The sequence below is a fragment of the Syngnathus acus genome, chromosome 22, assembly GCF_901709675.1.
Source record: "Syngnathus acus chromosome 22, fSynAcu1.2, whole genome shotgun sequence".
NCBI classification, from domain to species: domain Eukaryota; kingdom Metazoa; phylum Chordata; class Actinopteri; order Syngnathiformes; family Syngnathidae; genus Syngnathus; species Syngnathus acus.
The window spans coordinates 7,283,039-7,302,334 of record NC_051106.1 but is presented as its reverse complement, the minus strand read 5'-3'; the positions used below and the strand labels follow the sequence as shown (position 1 = coordinate 7,302,334).

The 19,296-nt window shown below is 44.0% G+C and overlaps 2 protein-coding genes across 5 annotated transcripts in view; one reads left to right on the top strand and one right to left on the bottom strand.

Moving 5' to 3' along the window:
* dph6 (diphthamine biosynthesis 6) overlaps positions 1-16,409 on the bottom strand; it is a 95,603-nt gene extending 79,194 nt beyond the window's left edge. For 2 of the 4 annotated variants that reach the window (XM_037241019.1, XM_037241020.1), the window contains exons 1-2: positions 16,245-16,331; positions 15,679-15,776 (exon numbers count right to left, since the gene is read on the bottom strand). In XM_037241019.1, coding sequence (XP_037096914.1) covers positions 15,679-15,776; positions 16,245-16,325 — 179 coding nt within the window. In that variant the 5' untranslated portion in view covers positions 16,326-16,331. Of the gene's footprint in view, positions 1-15,678; positions 15,777-16,112; positions 16,185-16,244 lie in introns of all 4 variants that reach the window. The other 2 variants (XM_037241021.1, XM_037241022.1) reach the window with 2 other exon arrangements.
* Positions 1-19,296, top strand: part of cdin1 (CDAN1 interacting nuclease 1) — a 61,455-nt gene that overhangs the window by 6,904 nt on the left and 35,255 nt on the right. The window contains exons 3-6 of the mRNA XM_037241035.1: positions 4,034-4,265; positions 13,901-14,052; positions 16,334-16,540; positions 16,696-16,806. Coding sequence (XP_037096930.1) covers positions 16,500-16,540; positions 16,696-16,806 — 152 coding nt within the window. The 5' untranslated portion in view covers positions 4,034-4,265; positions 13,901-14,052; positions 16,334-16,499. The remainder of the gene's footprint in view (positions 1-4,033; positions 4,266-13,900; positions 14,053-16,333; positions 16,541-16,695; positions 16,807-19,296) is intronic.

Below are 19,296 nucleotides of genomic sequence, written 5' to 3'. Positions count from 1 at the left end.
GCCGGGCCGGGGGGGCAGATATGAAAGGAGGCAATAATCTCCCCCGTCTTTATCTGCGAGCTATCCTTCAGCAAAGTATTCAACTTTTTTTCTTTTTTTTTTATATGCGACTGAGAAGGATATTAATGTTTTGATTGTCATCTGTTCTGTTAAAAAGTTATTCTTTCCCAAACGCTACTCCAAATTATTCCGTTTCCCCTCGGGGGAGGCAATGTCACAAAAGTGCGTATAAAATTATTAAATATGCCACACAATAGCGGGTAGGTGTGCGGAGGCGGCTTACACGCGCTTTTAATTGCATTACAAGACAAACACTTAGCGCCATAACGTGCAATCGCAACCGCACGATTTCACAGCGGTACAGCTTGCCGTGGGTTTTTTTTCGTTTTTTTTTTTCTGGCATATCCGTCACAATGCTCCTATCTGCGAGGTGCAGGGTAACCTGATTTAAGGGCAACTTATTGGATTTTGCGGGAGGGACCGAGAGGGGAGAAAGGGGGGTAAAAACAAAAGGCGAAGGATTAATCACGAGGCGGCGGCGTGACAGCGCCTACAAAAGGCGGCCGTGAAAGCCTGGCTTGACGAGAGAATGATGGCGGGGATGTGCGAGTAAAGCGCCTGCCACCGGCGATGTTCCTCCTCCAACTCAACTTGTCAGGTGTAATCATTTTGTTAAGCTTAATGTTTTATGCAAATGCACTCGGGGAGAGTTTCGTCAAGGGGGGTAACGCTCGGCACACGTTTTTTTTTTTTCCTGTGTTTTGTGTCCCCCTTTGAGTACCTCTGTTGTGCGCCGCCTGCGCAGGGAGGCATTGTGTGTGCGTTTAATGTGCGCGGTATTGTTTTATGACACGCTCTGAACGTATTTGCTTCCGTCTGAACCCCGGCCTGTGTGGCCCTGATTATTTCCTGTATGCATCGGGGGGGTTGCAGTCACATCACACGCCGCCTGAAGAGGACAAGACGGTCTCAGAAAGGATAAAAGTGTCGGCGGCGAATCCAATCATAACCCGCTGTTGACTGTTAGGATGTGACATATTGACATAAAAGCCGATGTTATGACGAATGGAATCGGGTGATCCATCGCTACGTGGGATTGAATTCCAAGGCGGCCGCGACGACGCCATTTGAAAAATCGGCAGTTTTCCGATTCTGTTGACAGCTGTGAGGCGCCGGAGTTTTACTTTTATTTTATTTTTCCAGCAGATGCCTTGTGCATGATTAGGAAATGTTGTGGATGTCTCGCTTAAGGTGAGCACATGGGGGGGGCAGAGCCCCGTTGGACCCCCCCCTTTTCCATGCCAATGGACGCTCATGACTTTCAGTGTCAATGGTAGCACATAGTGCCCATTAAAAAAAAATATTTCAATACCTATTACATTTTAAGTACTTGCTGGCTACCCAATCACAAAGGTGTATTCGCTGGGTCGGCTTTGTGTAAATCTGGAGATGGATCACCCCGCGCACCATTTTGGGTGTTTATTGTAGGACGACTCAGACGTCCGAGATGAAATAGAAACAAAGAGGCACGCGAAGTCGCCGTAATCAAAAAATGTTTCGTCCATAAATATCCGAGGTAATCATCTCTAAAAGCCAGCGGAGGGAGGAGAAATGCGTCCAACCTAACATGGCCCTCAGGTCCTCTTTATGAACTCGGGCCTTTTTGTACTTTTATTGAGCTATATCATTTTTTTATGGTTCATCATCGTCATCAGAGGACCCCGTGTGAGAATCAAAGTTGAATGTCGGCGCTGAGGGAAGAAAGCAGTCAGGCTGAATGCAGTCTTTGCCCGGGGTTTCATTTTCAATCGTCCTTTATATTCCACACGGGCCTTAATTTGCTGCCAGATGCAATAAAAACCGATGTGGCCCGTGGAAAGCCGGGTGGCGTCTTATCTTCAAGATGATATTCTCCGCCGTGCCGTTTTTATCACCTTTAAAGCTTGCGCACACTTTTACACAGCGCCGTGCCGAGCGGGTTCATTCTTCCGCGCCCGACCGTTTTTCGGCGCACGCTGATTGAAAAGCGCTTTACGCACCTTTGTGCTTTGATTGGAATTTGACAAATGGGTTTTTTTCTTTCTTTGTTTTAAAGCCCCAAAGTATACACGCCCACATGCAAGTGACATTTTGTTCAATGCGTTCACGAACAGAAACTTTTACATTGAAAGTCAGCCATTGATGATTTACAAAAACATTGAAGCGCTAAGGGGCTGTTTACGAGTGACGGTTTTAAATTGAAACTACTATGTACGTGAAAACGATGTAGTCGAGCGAGAAAACAACTTTTAGTTGGTCTAAAAGTTAAGAAAAATAATATTAATATAAATAATAATGTAAAAAAAATGTCCTATTGCTCATTATGCATTTTCTAAATCTGTTATCGTATTTTCATCACATTTCTCCTTGGTGTTTGGAAGAAGACAAGCTCTGGCAAACTCCAAATCAACAACATGCACGGCCAACCGAGAAACGCACACAAGCACTGGCTGGCGGGGTTAACGTTCATTCTTTTTGCCGGCTGGTTCCGATGCTCGTCCAGCTGTGAGTAAACAACCGATGAACTGTAGCTTCCCATAAACGCCGAGTGGTGTGTGAAGTAGATGTGAAATGTGGGAAAAATAACCGGGTGTGTATGCTTGCGTTAAATCTACTGCGCAGCAAAGCGGACTGGAAAGCGCTCAGCGCCAGCCGGCGCCGTTGCCAATGACAACAAAAGGGCCTTCAGTCGGAAAGCTACAATAAAACGGCATCCGTGCAGATTTGCTAAATTGGCAGAGTGGCTTTTTCTCATTAGAATATTACCTCTGGCCCCCTGACTGCAAGTCGAAGCCCATTAAGATGACCTTCGCCGCCGCGACGCTCATTACGCAATGGCGCAAATGCTCCGAGGCCGTAATGAGGAGACTGGTGTACAGTACGTAGCGATATGAAATGTTATCAAGAAGGGTCCAGCCTGCAATTATGAGGACCTTTTTGTGAAAAGTTCACTTCTATTATCCCCCGCTGCTACCACTGGTAATGGCATTGAGGCCATAATGGCTCCCCCTGTAAGTTAATATCATATATGAAACTGGATATCGCCAGCCCTGGAGATTTCGTGTGTGTGTGTGTGTGTGTGTGGGTGTGTCGTCTGCATGTAAGCACTCCGGCGACATAAGCAGGCGCATCGCCTTCATTGCATTGTGTTGATATTACGAGTCATTCATCATTCCATCCTGACACCTGCATGAAATAAAACACAGTAATTAATTTGGTTAGACGCGGGGAGCTGGAGTGTGATGGAGGGGAGAGTGATGAAGAGGCGGGGAGGGGATTACGGCGGGGAAGGTGACGACGACGCCGCCACAAAAATTAACCGAGAATTTATGATATTTTTACGTGTCATTTGTCTCGCGCTGATTTTAGGTGGTGTACGATGACGGAGGGGAGAGACTTTTAGCATTAATATGATACAGTAATTGCATACTTAGGAGTCCTGGAATAGATTTGAGTTCTCGTTTATCAACACGGAGGCGATGATTAAAATAGTTTTGCTAGAAGCAAAAACAGTGCTGACAGACAAAAATCGTGACAGATCTTAAGAGCCAGCTTGTCTTGGGATCTTTATGAGTACACTGTCATGCGGAGTTGGAAGTCGAGGGGGCGGAGTTTCAGCAGCCTCCAATGAACTGGGCTATAGGGCAGTTAATTCTTAGCCCCGGGAATTCTGCCTAGCAACAAGTGGTCAAGAAAAATGAGAAAAAAATAAATCAAGCAAATTTTGATTTTCAACTGTATATTATAATGTCTTATATTATACATAAGTATAAATAGATATAAATATAATAATAATAGAATAGATATAAATAGAATAATCCCAAAAATATAGAAACACCGATATAAATATGATGGGGCATTTTTTTGCGAGTTCAATCTACACAAGAGACACCTTATTAAGCAAATGAGGCTGTGGAATATACAAACGAGCTTATCATCTATTTGACTCTGAGAGCACGTGGTGAAGGCTGCACTGCTCTACATCTTTTTCTAGTGCAAAAAGGATCATTACTCTATCGCAAACCTGCCTCCACCTGTCAGTCGCGGGCTCCACATCAGTCAGCCGCACGCCGCCACGCTCTGGATGCTCCGGCGGCGCAGGCAGACAGCGGAGACGGATGCTCACACCGCGGAAAGCGCCGAATTAAAAGGCAGAGGCTGATAAATTGACAGCCGGGCCCTCAGGACGAGGATGCAGACGATGGGATGATCAACCTGACTGCAAGGTGAGGCGCCGGGCCGCGGCTGGCAGCGGCGGGAAACGGGGATGCTCTGTTGCACATTTTTTATGGCATTTGGGATTTACATGTTTTATTTTTACCGTGTGCATACTTTCTCGGAGATAGATGTTACGGAACGCGCAACGGGATCCGCCATGCTTATCTTTCTAATGTGCCTTTTTAATGCACTATAAAACAACGGCTATTGTGAGTGCTCAAGGGCTTGTGATGTTTCAAGTCATATTACCTTGAATTTGGAATCAAAATGAAATAAAATTGGATCGCAGGAAGTTAAAAGCCAGCAATTAGCTAAATTAAAAACCTTCCCAACACTTTGGGCGTTACTGTGTTTTTTTTCTACATTTAATTCAAATTTATTGGGACGTCATGAAATTTAAAAGGGAATTTTACAAGAAGTTTTAATTTAAAATTATTATGGTGTTATTTGTAATTCAGCTAGCTTGATGCTAATGACACTAGCATTGAGGATTCTGTTGTTATAAACTTTTAAAGGGAATGTCAAGTTCAACATTTTCCAAACTAGTCTAAACACAATATTGTGATTAAAATGGTGTTTGTGGAATATGAATTAAGCAGAAAATCCATCTAAGGCGGCGGCCATTTTGCTTTCCACTGCCACTTGCCGTCGACTGAAAATGACATCACATGGCCAAACCCAGAAAAGAGTTGAGCTGGTTGTTACCTGAGCTTTTAGGCAGCACTGTGATGTCTTTTTCTATCGACAGTAAGTAGCAGTACAAAGAAAATGGCCGCCCTCTTTTCCCACCAGCAACTGCAAGGATGTTGTGCTCCTGTGTGGAGTACTGTAAATTCAGACCTCCCCCTCGCTTTAACTTCCTTCTTCAACAGTGGTAAAATGCTGCCCTCCAACCCACTGCCCTGACGTTCACCCCAACACAGGTGTTTCCCATTGCCACTCGCAAACCCCCCCAGCACCCCCCCCCCCCCCCCCGCGCCGGCACCAACATTGTTTTAATGGGGAGCGACTTCTGACGCACCACGGTGCTCTGTGTTTATCTGCGGCAGTGTCCACTCACGAGGACTCCTGGGACAACACATGGTTTGAACATTAGTTTGTCCCCGTGGAGTCAAAAGGATCCACTTGGATGTTGGTTATCACGGGAAAGCGCGTAGATCCGGGAGGGGAGGGGGGAGGTGGTGACGCCAGGGCGGGCACTACAGTGGAAGCTGCAGAGTTCAATGGGCCAAAGGTTGTCGAAATGTACAAAACTTACAGAACTGGTTTTGACTCAAAGATTGAACTGAAGATGTCCGACTTTCGAGGTTTCACATTTTGAAATTCTAACAGAGTCCAAGCGCGAAGCTCCCGCTGTTACCGCACCCGAGTTAATGAGGCCACCGCGCGCATAGTCATCTTGATAATTTAATTTGAGGGCGCCCTGAGGTGGAGCAATCTTTATTTCATCAGCTCAGAGCCGTTTATTTCATTAAAACGTCGACTTGTCCATCAGTAAGAACCTGTTCCTTTTGAGATAAGCGGGCGGAATTCATCATAATTGCAAATGTTTGCCCGTAATGTAAAGAGCTTGTGGGCTATCGTATTCTTTTGACATGAAAAGGTCCATCTCGCATACAAATCAGAACAACCTGACAGTAATTCCCGGAAAAAAAAAAATAATTTCCAACGTGCAGCCATTTAGAAAGTGAGAGTTGCTCGGGCGTTATAATTGTTGCTACTTTTTTTTAATTTTTCTTAATAATTATAGACAATTTTTTGTGGGTCCCATTTCCTGAACACAACATGTCAACAGTTTTGATGTATGCGCGACTCGAACCCTCCTCCACCATTTTGTCCTCCTGTTCACGTTCATGTCGGCGTGTCACATGAACACGTGCGCAAACACGTACGCGCAGCTTTTCACCCCCACGCGCATCTCGCGTCATCAGTTGAGAGGGGACGAACCGACAGCGACTGCCGGGCAATTGGAGCGATCGTGATTGACTTTACGATGGCAACATCAACGTGCCAACTGGTCTTTATGCTTTCAAGAGATGCCAAAAAAGTTTCCGATGCGGAGAAATTCAGCTTCACTTTAGAAACCCGCCCCCTCCTCAACCTTCCCCCTCAAGACACTTTTAATGGCATTAAATTACAGGCCTGAACCGACGACGACAACTGTCGAGGTTTAAAACATGTTAACGTGACGTGAGTGACGCCATCAATTTTTTTCCCTCCTACATTCGAGCTTAGATGTGGTCGCAGCAGCGGGTTGCGATTTGTCAGACGTCACTTCCTCTTGTCATGTACTGATATATCGTGACAACCCTTCCAGATGACAAGTTAGTGTACATTCAGCACTAAGGTGAACGGAGAGCGCCATCTAGAGGGCTCAATAAACCCTACACTGGTTCATGAATCATTTTGAAGCTTCATTTTGAAAGTTTCAAACTCAGTATATTGCATTCAAAATATTTTGAGGGAAATTAATAATTGGAAAAAAAAACCGCATAAGTTTCCGTGTCGTAATTTCCGTTTTTTGTTTATTTTGAAGTATTTACGTTATTTCATTTCGCTTGATTTGAGTTATTTTGGTCGTTTTCATGACCTTAAAAATAACTTTGCGATGACGAGAGAAATAACATCGCATTTGAAGGTGAAGTATCGTTGCGCGGTATTGGCGACTACTCAAATGTAAGTACTCGTGCTCTGTGTAGATGCTGTCATTGTACTAAAAAGCCCTCTCTTGCCCCCGCGACAAGGTCGCGCTGGGACAGGATGTAAAGTGGCCTGTCAAGCGACCACCGGGGCGCAGTTCAATCCCCCTAATTGCATCCTTGAACGAGACGCCTTATGTTCCTCACACACACCTGATGGTAACGGGTAGTTGACGAGTGAGCGGTCGCTCTCACTCACCCCCGCCCCCCCTCCATGTATAGAAGATAGAAAAGGATGATGTACTTCCCTTTCAATGGCGGAGTGCAAGGAGAGAAAAGGTCAATTCATGACTAAAATTGCCTCCATCAAGCTACATTGTGTTGCGATGGACACTTGGAATCGATATACTGAATTGTTCTACTTTGTTCGTGCTGCCTAATATTGCGTGACGAGCTCATTGAGGAAATTTTGGAAAAAAAAAATAAGTGGAGTAGACGGCCCAGAAAGTCTTCGCTGTCTCTACGGTGCCTCATTAGGGACATTGATGGATGGGCGATCGCCACAACAAGGCTCAGCCAATGGAAAGTCCGTAGGTATTGTTAGCTAAGTTGTGATACCACCAATCACCAGTAGATGGCAGACTAGACTGTGCGTTTCATACATTTCTCCTCATAGTCGATTGGGGAAATAGCTGCCGGTAGAAGCGGCTGATTAAAAAGTATGAGTCTACTTAGTTTTACAATTATCAACAATACAAAGTCAATAAGCTCACAGCAGGATGACCTGATCTTTATTTCTCTGGCCATCTTTACGGAGAGCCCACTTAACTCGCCTTCCCTTTTAACACACCCCCTCTGTAGTTGCGTATCGGATTTACAGCTGATAGTTTACTTTTATTCCGGAGGAGGTCATACGATATGATATTTTCTGCTTCCCAAAATGGCCGCGGCCGCCGGCCCAGACGTATAAAACACACTCTTGACAGCGATACATCTCGAGTGATGACACCGCTCTGAAACAATCTCGATATTGCCTTTCCCGGCCATAAACAAAACCTGACCACAGTTCTGTGCGCTGATGGCTGACGGCCGTGCGTGTGTGTGTATGTGTGTGTGTAGAAGGAGCAGGAGAGAAAAGAGAAGAAGCAGAGGGATGTACAGATGAAAGCTCAGCAGCGGCGGCGGCAGAGCCAGCCAGTAAATGGATTCGCTCTTGGGAGAAAAGTGGGAAATGGCTGTTAGCAACACAATCCCGAGGAGGCCGACGACGCGAAGGGATGGCTCGAGAACGGGAAAAAAAAAGGAGAAGGGATGCGAACGGGGCAGACAGAACGGGACGGCGCAGACGTGGGGGAGCGCTGGCAGGTGCTTCATCATCTGCTAAGGCATTGTGGCTCCGCCCGTAAACAGTCATCGGGCCTCTCTGGGGAGCAACCTTCTTCGTAACTAGCACAGGTATAAATCTGCCTCTTAGCCACTAAATTAGACACATTCTTGTGAAGAGACTCACTCTGCAAGTGCAGCACAAACCCAATGGGGATGGGATGGGGGGGGGGGGGGCAATTCACGGCCTCAATCCCCGGCCTTCCATTGCATCATGCAGGAGTGTCTGCCGAGGCTCAAAGACGAGGACTAAGTCCAAGGTCTGCTTTTTGTCACCTCCCCACAATATTTAATTACATCTCTAACACAGCACACCCGACTCACTCATTTTTATGCCATTATTTTTTTTTTCCCTGCATCGCGAGGTCAAACCAGCTGACTTGTATTTTTGAGGGTGCCAAAATCCAGAGCCATTTGGTTTACCAAAGAAGACTATTTTTAAATCTCTTCTGATTGATCATATTAACAACAATGCATACTTCATCAACCAGGCCGTGATCGAGACTTGATGGGACAAGCCTGACGGCGACAGAAATAATCCAGTGGCCGCTCTTGTAAATGAATAATTGATATCTAGCCGAACAGACTAATGAATGCAAAAGTGCTTTGGCTTTGACTGATAGGCCTCTTTGCTCCAGAAGCCTTCCCAGCGGTGGCGGGCCGCACCGGAGGCAGAGGTGCCATTCTCTATAACCCGTCTAATTGCTCCTTTGACGTGAGTGACTTGACGGTGTGTGTCCGTGCGCTTGCCACTCGGGGCTGACCCTTTTTAGCCTGCTGTTTATTAGCATCGTTCCAGGTTATCGCACCAATTAGGGCTTGGGATAGCTGGGATCCGAAAGAAACGCCGCGCGTAAAAATGCGTACTGTTAGCTACCGGTGAGGGAACGCGAGGGACTAGTGCAAATGCTGTATAGTTGAGTTGCTCATAGAAATACCGTTTCAGTCCTGGAACTTTTCTGACATACCTGCAAATCTTGAATTTGTTTGTGCTTGTTGTTTTTACCTTTGTGTGATTAAAACAACCGAAACAATCTTAAAGTTGACAGTGTTGTGACGATATAACCTATTAAATTACAGCTTGAATACAAACGGTGAAGCAACCCATGTTGACAAACAATATAACCGTACTCACAGTCATATATTTTTTATCCTTTCAGAACAATGATGAATATTAGTCATAATGATGAGCTGAGAGCAGTTGAATTAAAATTTAAAATATACCTAAAGTTATATTTTGAACACTTGAAAAGTACAGCAAAGGTTTTCTACCGTTAATTTGTTGTAAGTATTTTAGTAAGCGCCACATCAAGGCTCGTTCTTGTCCAAACAATCTTACTTACATTTTAGCGCCATTACGCACACTCTCCGTGTCCACGGGTCCTGATAACATTCTCACAGCAGTTTCGGTGCGGCGCTCACGCCAAACAATACCTTATTGACACGGGGCCCTTTGGCTCACAATAGCCACAAAACACCAGGGTTCCTGTTTTTGTTGACTCTGTTTGAGGTGGCCATTGAGGCAAAAAGCCACTGTGGACACAGTGTGGACGCATAATGGGAGCTCTCTGTCATACAATACAACAAATCAAGCCTTTAAATGTTTGAGCATGATAAGGCAAAGAGAGGGCATGGGGTGGAGGGTGGGGGGGCAGAGGCAGGAGTCAGGTGTAGTTGAAGGAAATGCAGGGATTAGGAGTGAAATAGGGCGGTCTCGCACCACTAGGGGACAGTAGTAAGTCACGGAAGGCAGAAGCAGTGCTCTGTAGGTGTGTGTGTGTGCGTGTGTGTGTGTCTCTTTCCAAAGTGTGCGTGCGGCAAAGCGTGAACAAAAGACTTTCTTTGTTGCGGATAATAAAAGAATGCCGAAATAGCTCCTTGACTGCTTTAGAAAAGATCTTGATGATGCGTTTGGCCCATAATGCACAGGAACAGCTCTGGATTTGCATAATCACGTGTAATGTAAAGCAGCCAACAAACAAACTGTGGCTGACGGGGGGGGGGGAGGCAGGGGAGGGTGCGCTTCTTTTATACCCCCTCCCTCCCCTTATGGACTTTCTATGCACACTAAGAGTACATTTAATCTCATCTGCTCGCAACATAAAGGAGAACATTTGCGCATTGTGGGGGATCGAGCGCTTCCGGAAACAAAATAAGTAAATGAGAGGCATCCATTTTAGGTGTGAGCGCCACTTGTGATGATTTACTGCTTTAATTAGGCCTTTCGTTGCAGGAAGATGTGAGCGTGATTCCACAGTTAAAAATGACATACCTAGAATGTTTTTTTTTTGTTTTTTTTTGGGAAGGCACACAAACAAATGGGTTTTTTTTAGGCATCACTGCGCGACCAAATCAGGCTCATTTATTTGTTAACCGGTTAAAGCAGTCAAGTTAATATCAGCAACTGCTTGGGAGAGCTTCTTGTCGTCATGGTAACCCGATGGTATGTCCAAAACGGCGCCACTTTCTTCGTCTTCTTCGTCAGGCAATTAAAAGCACAACAATAACCGTTAGCCTGTGTTATAGTAGTTGTGCTCTCTGTTAGGTTCTCATGAATTAGTCAAGATTGTTAATTGCACATTTATGACGCTCAAGGCCACCGAGAGTTGCATTAAACGGTGCGGTAAAAAAAAAAAAAAAGAAAAGAAAATGAGTGAGCATGAAAAATAGATTACACTTTTAGATTACTGCTTAACTGAGTGTGGGAAAGCGCGGGAAAAGTGTTTATGTTGATTTTTGGTCTGAAAATTGATGTTTTTTAATTGATCATGTTTGATTGTTGTTTATTTATGTACTTATTTTAATGGTCTAAGTTTTTCTGAAATTGAAAACGCTCCAGCAACATGGTCGCTGCTTGGTGAAATAAATGATAAAATGATAGCATACAATAAAGACAATAAAATAAATAAAAATAAATACTAAATAACATTGGGGAGTAAAAAAATTCAAGGTAAAAAATATTTGAATTTCATTATTATAGTTTTTTTAAATTTAATTCATTTCAAGAGCCTGTTTATAATGAGACAAAAATGGGGCAAATACAGTATTTATTTCTTAAAGCGCTCCTGCGGCACCATGTCTTTGTGTTTGCACTTTATCGTCGTCTATTCTGATCTCTGGCGTGTTTCATTATTAAGTGACTTTTGAGTGACACCGCGCCGGCTGTCACCGCCATGTGCCGAGGCTCCCTCTCATTTCCAGCACCCGCGACGACAACGATAATAATGAGCGTCTCGGTGCAGCCCTAAGACCTCGCTATTTGTGTTATTGTTGTGAGGGTCGTCTCGCACTCACACTCACACACACATGCGGGGCCCTGACGTTTGCTTTGCTATCAGCAGGAGTGCACAAATACAAACACATTTGCCTGAGTTATTGACCTTTATCTCCCCACTTTTCCTGACAGCCATCTCCAGTTATTGACAATACAAACACACGGGACGACGCATAACCTTTCATTCACACACACTCTCTCTCTCTCTCTCTCTCTCGCTCCTTACTGTCTTCCTCTCTACTTTGCTCTATCTCTCTGGCAGTTTGCATTTATTCCAATAAAATAAGCCAACGCCATTTTTATTTTGCTCCAAATTTGAATTTTACGTCTTTAGGTTGTTCTGATGGATATGGTTACTGCAACAAAAACAAGTCACAAAAAATACACTAATTGCTTCGGTTAAATTAAAGCTATGCAACCTATGGCACTACGACCATTATACGGGCCCCTGACGACATTCAATCCGGTCCATCTGATCAGAGGAACTCTTCCAAAATAGAGACATTTGGTAGATATTTTTTCTGAAATTTAGTATAGTCCTCGGAGGACGATAAAAACTCAAATGGCCTCTGATAGCAAAAAGCTTCCCCACCCCGGAATTAAATATTTATCTTGTATACGTGTAGCATTTGCATTTCCGTGTCGAGTGGATTTTTTACACGTACATATATCTATGCGGCGTGAGGAATAACATAATTAAACAGAATACAGGCCTGAATCCATGGACCGATAATAAAGAGAATAATTTACTGCGTCTCAATACAGCGTTGAATAACAATGGTCGTAAAAAGCACTAGTATTCCGCTAATGATTCTCCTCCAGGATTTATTGTGTTTTCCAGCGTGTGGCGTACATAAAACACGCTGCGTCCCCTGTGCTCATCCACCCTACCCCTCCCCCCTCCTGCAGGTACTTCCGAGGCCCAAAATTAAATTTTAAACATTCCGGCCCGGTGTTTGGTGACCATGGTTAATCATCGGGAAAGAAAGACATCAAACAATATTTGATAATGAGAAAAATGCCTCCAGGATATTAGGGGAATGGTGGGTGGTGGAAGTGGGGTGGTGCTGATGGAGGGCGGGAGCACAGCGGGAGATGCTAGCTGCAGCACGTCGTCTAGACCAGAAGAGTCTACGTATTCGTGCGTGTGACACGCGCGCACACACATTAACTATCTACGGCCCACTCAGTCACCTCTTACGGAGTTAAAAAGCCATTAAAGCATTGCCTCTTTCTTAAAGTTCATGATGAGATAATTAGAATTCAAGATTGGAGAGCCGGTGCGCTGAGATTAGCTGCGCCGCGCCTCAACTCAATTATTTCACGTTAAAATGGATTTTGTGCAAAGGAGGGGTGTGTGGTGGGGGGGTGAAATCCAGATGAGAAAAACTGCAGATGAAAAGTGATTTCCTCCTTGACGTTCATTTACAAGTACATCTTATTCAAGAATAATATTACTCAATATGAGTGATGCACAAATAAATGTTAAAAAAAAAGAGCTCACCCCAAAAATCGAGTTATATTTAATTCAATCAGTCCACACATGAGAGCCCATCTAAACTCGGTTGCTAAACAAAACAACAGCACCTACCTTTTTTTCTTTTAGTGCAGTACACACACAAATACACACACAGACACATTTATAGGAGTTGTGATTAAAGAAAGATGTTTGTTTGATTTTTGTACCCCCCCCCCCCCAAAAACAACCACATAAAATGATACCGACAGTACTCAAAACAAGAAATAATTTGGGAGCAGAGTGGACAAGAGTAAGGTGAGGGTGCGTCGGGTAATAAGGGGGAAAGTAATTTCTCCCGCGCTTTTGAAGCATGTTTTTTGTGTCGTTGATTGACACGGCGTTAACAGTCTGGATGGAACGGAGGCCAATCGGCAGCATGTGCAACCACCTCCGCTCATGCAAATGGAGCCCGCGCCGGCCAGCCCCTTGACTTTGATTAATGAGCTCCAGCCACAGCCTTTGTTTCCACACGTAGCCATTTAGGGTGAAATACAATCCCAAAATATTATCAATCCCCTATTAATCTGGTGAATTCGCCAAACAGTGCGCTCTGCTCTTCCTGCGTCTCGTGAGCATTAGGCACAATTGCTTTTAATTACTTGTCTTGCTAATTAGATTCATTAAAAGGATAATAAAATAAATGGAGGAGGCACAGTGGAAAGCTCAAGCGAAACACATGTCTTGTCTGCCGCGATGTAAAATATGGATGTGGGATTTTCTGGGGCAGTCATGCTGTTCGAGGGGGGGGGCACGAATCCGATACCGTGCTAATACTACAGGCATTTCCTGACTCTGGCTTGCCTCGTGTTTAAACTGTGATTTTTGTAGAGCTGAGATTCCAGACTCCCTGAAGATTCCGAGAGCAATTTTGCGGTGCGGGGCCAATGAAGTCACCGACTTTAAGCGGCGGGGAAAAGAAGGAAGAAACATTATGACAGTAATGCTGACAATGGAGTGAAACCAAACACGCTCTTTGCATGGTAAGCGATGCCACGGGATGTGGAAAAAAGAAAGCGGGCCTAATGGGCAAGACGTGGAAAGATCTTACAATCTCCCTCAGATGTGCGACGAGTAGAGGAAATTACACGAGCAAGCAAATCATCAATCATTATATTCGTCAAGCGCGGGGGGGGGGATGCTGTCAATTTGCCCGACGTTGGTTCTTGGGCGGGTGTGTTAGCGGCATTAGCGGCACCTTGCTTTGCACTACAATGGCAGCGAGAAGAGAGATCAGTGCAGCCTCTCGGTATCACAGCGAGATTACCCTTTGTAAATTCACCTCCCACTGTGAGCGGGCTTCACAGCTGGTTAACAGCGCTGCCCAGCTTGCACGTGGCCGCCAACGACAGATCTTTTCACAGTTTATGCAAGTGTAAAAAAAATATTTTGTGACAATGTGACAGCCTATCAAAATGTGCAGTCCGGCCGAGACATGACCTAAAAACTCAAATTAACTAAATTGCACGGCTCGGTGAAACCCTCACATGTTTTTTTTTTTTATTCAAATATTTTACAGTATTTACTATAATTATTTAGCGGAAAATCCTTGGTAAATTTTACTTACCGCTTTTTATTTGATCCTTGTTGCGTAAATGTAGCTGAGATTCACAGACACAACGTAATCTGTGATCCTGCCGCTTTTAAAGCCAGCACAGTTCACTGACTCCCAACCCCGGCTCTGATTTTTATCTTTTAATGCCATCACATTACACTGATCCTTTTCTACCTATTACACACCCCTCCAGCAAACCCCCCAGCCCACCCCCTGATCCTCTGATACCTAGCCTCGGCGCTCCTTCTGCCCCTGACCTTGGCCCTTTGTAGCAATCAGACCAGACTTCCTCAGAGGCCCCGATCTTATCTAGCGCTACCAATCCCACTACACAGCTTCCTTTTGTAGCCGAGCGCGGCGCAGCGAGCCTTTTCAGACCCGCCGACTGTGCCGGCGAACACGCGCCAGGGCCGAGACCTCGGCTCATCTCAGTCATCATACTACACTGCCCAACAACAATGGCCTTTATTTGGCCGACGCGGCGCAGGTCATGATACAGGCTTTGGTGCTCATCAATACATTGTTCAATCACAATGGGGAGGAACCAGCAATAGTGTTGTCAAATCAAATGTTTTGACTCTATCGCCTTGCGGTGGAATGAGACATTTCCAGTTGACAAGGGGGAGGAGGGGGGCACATGCTATTCATTAACTTTTTGAAATATAAACAGACAAAACAAGACAACAAAACATCCACAATCCTTTGTAAGATTTTGTATGGTAAAGAAAAAATGAATTTAAGCAGACTGTATTTTACTAGTGCAAAGAGACTAATTACAATTACAATTAAAATGAAAATAATGTTAAGGGGAAGATTTGTTGAATTACATCTGTTATAAGTGTTACGAGGACAATGCAATTGTGCATGTTTAAAAATCAACACTTTACTCGGCATGTTTTATTTTTGGTTATAATTATTCTTTCTCTCATTTACATTTTAGCATGGGGATCTTTCCCGCTAAGTCAGCTGGGATAGGCTCCAGCTTACCCATGACCATTACGAGCAGTAAATTGATTGATTTCTAGATTAGCAACAGGAATATAAATAGACGTACCTTTCTTTACATACCTGTTGAGGTGAAAGCCAGTTCCTCCAGATTAACAAAAGAGAATAGACACACATTGTCCTCTTCTCATCAGTTGCATTTGTAAACTGCATTGTAAAAGGAAATAATAATCAATGACAAGCATCTAAACAGTAAACCCTCACTATTTGCCACTATTACCCTCACTAACAAAGCCTTATAATGACCTTAATTAATACGTTAAACTTCATATATACAACAAACTAAGATCCCAAAACCTTTGAATATAATTGCTAGCTCATCTTCAATTAGCTTCATTGAATGGTTTTAAATAGTGAGTATAGGTTATATTGCTCTAAGATATCATTTTGTCTTTTTTTTTTTCTTATTTGTTTTTGTAACATTATTTTACAGAAAAAACACAGAAGGTATGTAAAAAACAAAGTTAAAACAGAAACATCAACCGTCAGGTGGCTCCAGGGGTGATGTTCCCCTTCACTCACTCCCCATTGCACTCTTTAGCACTTTATAGCCGACTGTAGTCGAAAATTGAAGCGTCAACCGTCGGTTGTGAGTCAGAACACATGTTTTATTACCGTTTCTTGAAAGTATCGCTTACATTTTGTGAGGAGAGCGCTTGTGTGCCTTCCCTGTGTGCTCAACACACACTTTCCCATGGAGGTAGCTCGTCATCATAAGAGTTCTACCCACTTCCGCAAAACGATCCAATCGTAGGCAAGTATACTCAGAGCCGTCAGAGATTGACCAATCGGCGCACAGCTCGCTCCTATGTCATCACTTCAACTTCCCTAGCGGGAAGCAGAACAGCTGTCACAAGACGTCCCGGATAAATGGTAAACAAACCCTTTTTCAGGCTTTTTTTTATCATTCCGTAACCATATTTATCCATCTCTAAAACACAGTAGTGATTCAGCAGCCATTTAAAAACCCTGCAAACAAATTTAATGGATTGTGTTTGCTACAGTACTGTGGCGATCTCTTATAAATACCGCATAGCTACATTTTAATAACAATATCCTTTTACAGACATTTGAAGATGAAACTCTCCCGTGCTGAATACAAAGAGATCGTGAGATGGACAGAGCAACTAAGACCAACGCGGCAGTGTATGAAGATGCTAAAAGACAGATTTCCAAAGTAAGTATAATGACTATTTACATGTATAATAAAAATTATTGAACTGAAAAAGTGAGTGTGCAACAATTCATGATGCAAATGTTGTTTATTATTACTTATACACAATGCAAATCATATTATGTAATTACTGCATTGTACTGTATGTTAATAGCGACTTGTAAATGATGTGTGTATTTAAAAAGCATCTTTGGAATTCCGTTCCTACAGTGTCTACATGTAAGAAACACTAAACTTCTAGATTGATAGATGAACAATTTTTTAATCCTGTGAGAGCAATTGGTAATTTGGTGGCCATTAATTCCTCACGGGTCTTTGGAGCCATCCACTGGTACAAAAATTAGCAAGCGTGTTTTGCCATGCAGCGCTTGCACCCCCCCACAGATCGAAGCGAGGGGTTAATGGTGGTGTTTGCCTTTCTCCTTGACACCGAGGGCCTTTTCTTTATTGAACGTAACACGTGTAATCCCCTCAAGGCTACCGTTACACCACCATCGCTGATCCCATGGAGGTCACTTACAAAGTCGTATGCATTTGACGCTTCCTACGCATCGGAGGAAAGTAGAAATCTGTGTTTCAAAGTTACCGTCAAGGAGTCCATCAGTGACGGACTGACGGACATTCCATCGGAACCAATTTCATGCTTATGAAATGACTTCATTCTCAGAATACTGGCATTTTGACTTTATTAACCTTAATAAAGTCAGTTAAATTAATTCACTATGCCATATGCTCAGGCACGAATACTGTGTGTTTTTGGCTCCCTGGGCCAAAAAACCTTTGCACACTGTCCAAATGGCATTTTCCCCTCAAATATAGATGCCTTTATTATACAACAAAATTTTTAAAAAAAACACCAGAGGAGCAGAACGATTTAAGATTCAGTCTTGCTCAAGGACACTTTGGTCACCAGGGGTGAGGATTGAACCCACAATCTTCAAGGTGGGAAACAATCACTCTACCCACTGATCCACATTGCCTCATGACAAAAATAGGAATGGCGAGTATACTAATTAAAGGAAAACACAGCAGCATTTGCATTCCAATAATTCTGCACAATCGCCAGCCACTTCCCAGAGGTACTGGATCTTCTATTTCGTCTTGCCGGCTATTGTTATTATTTCGGTCAACATAAGCAATCTCGGTGAGGCCCGTGCTCTTTAAAATGTCCGAGTTTCCGCGCCGGGTCTGACAGGCAGGCGCGGCGGCGGTGTTTTCACAGCCTGCAGAATTATTCTGCTTGTCCAATCAGCTGAGCTGGACTCTGGAGGGTTAGTGATTGGACTGGCAGGAAATCAGGCTCTTAAGACATAACATATCGACTAGGCCATCCATCATCTCTTAGCATGCGCTCGGGTACACTACCCCCCCCCCCCTCGGACTGTGTGGGAGCCCTGCCACTGCGTAAATATTGGCCGTGGAGGCCATGGCTGGCGAGTTGGTTCAGGCTAACACAGTCGGAAGAATATTTTTTATTAGTTCAAAATTGTCTGATACTTGAAAATAGTGTAAAAATCCAAATAAAATGTGTTTTTGTGGGAGGGAAGCCAATATTCTTTTATAGGAATAACTGTGTGTATCACATCAACTGAAATAGCGACGTGCCCGTTAAATAAGATGATGGCAGTTGTTTCAAGGGCTGTGAAATCATCTTTATTATTGTAAACTTTTTTTACTGGTGGTACTTTTAAATCAGTGTTGGCATTAACCCAAAGTGCGCCCCCCCCCCGTTTCTGTTTCGACGTTTATTAAAGATTGGAAAATACAGGCTAAGTCAATCCCGGTTGTTATGCTGGATATTTTGTACTAAAACATTTCCAAACATTGGTTCTGAATTCCAAAATATTCCATTTCGGGATTGTTTAACCTTCGTAATGAATATGTAAACGCTACTATACATTGGTGGTGTGCGTGATTTTGAGTTCAGCAGTGAATCGTTTATCGGGCCAGCACTCATTGCCTTTCGATTAAGCAAATAGGGGACAATTCAAACTTGGGACAAAGTGAAAGTAAGAGTCAATTTCAAGCTGATTTACACGGGGGGGGGGGGGCGTCTGTCATTCTGCCTGTCCGATCATAAGTCCAGTGGGAGGAGAGTGGGAGGGTCCCGCAGACGGACTCGAAAGAGACCCCCTCATCTGTAACGGCCTGCCTGCATAACACAGATGTTGGGAGTCATCTGTCACGCTGGCCTCTCTTTCCAGGTCTGACCTGCTCCCGGAGAGGTTTGGGAGTTGGAGGTTTGGTATCAGGTCGGGTAGGGGGGGGCGCATTGGACACGGTGCTGTCACTTTCTTACCCCCAACTCACAATGGAGACGCATGCTAATATCATCCCTGAATAATAATAACAACCCTCAAGGTCCGACATGACTCTTATTTCGATTCCAAATGAAGTACTTGGGGATATTTGGAAGAAGAATTTGTATGATCTCACCTAGCTTGTGACCGGTATTGGGAGACATGTGACATCAGTCACATTAGGTCCTTCTCT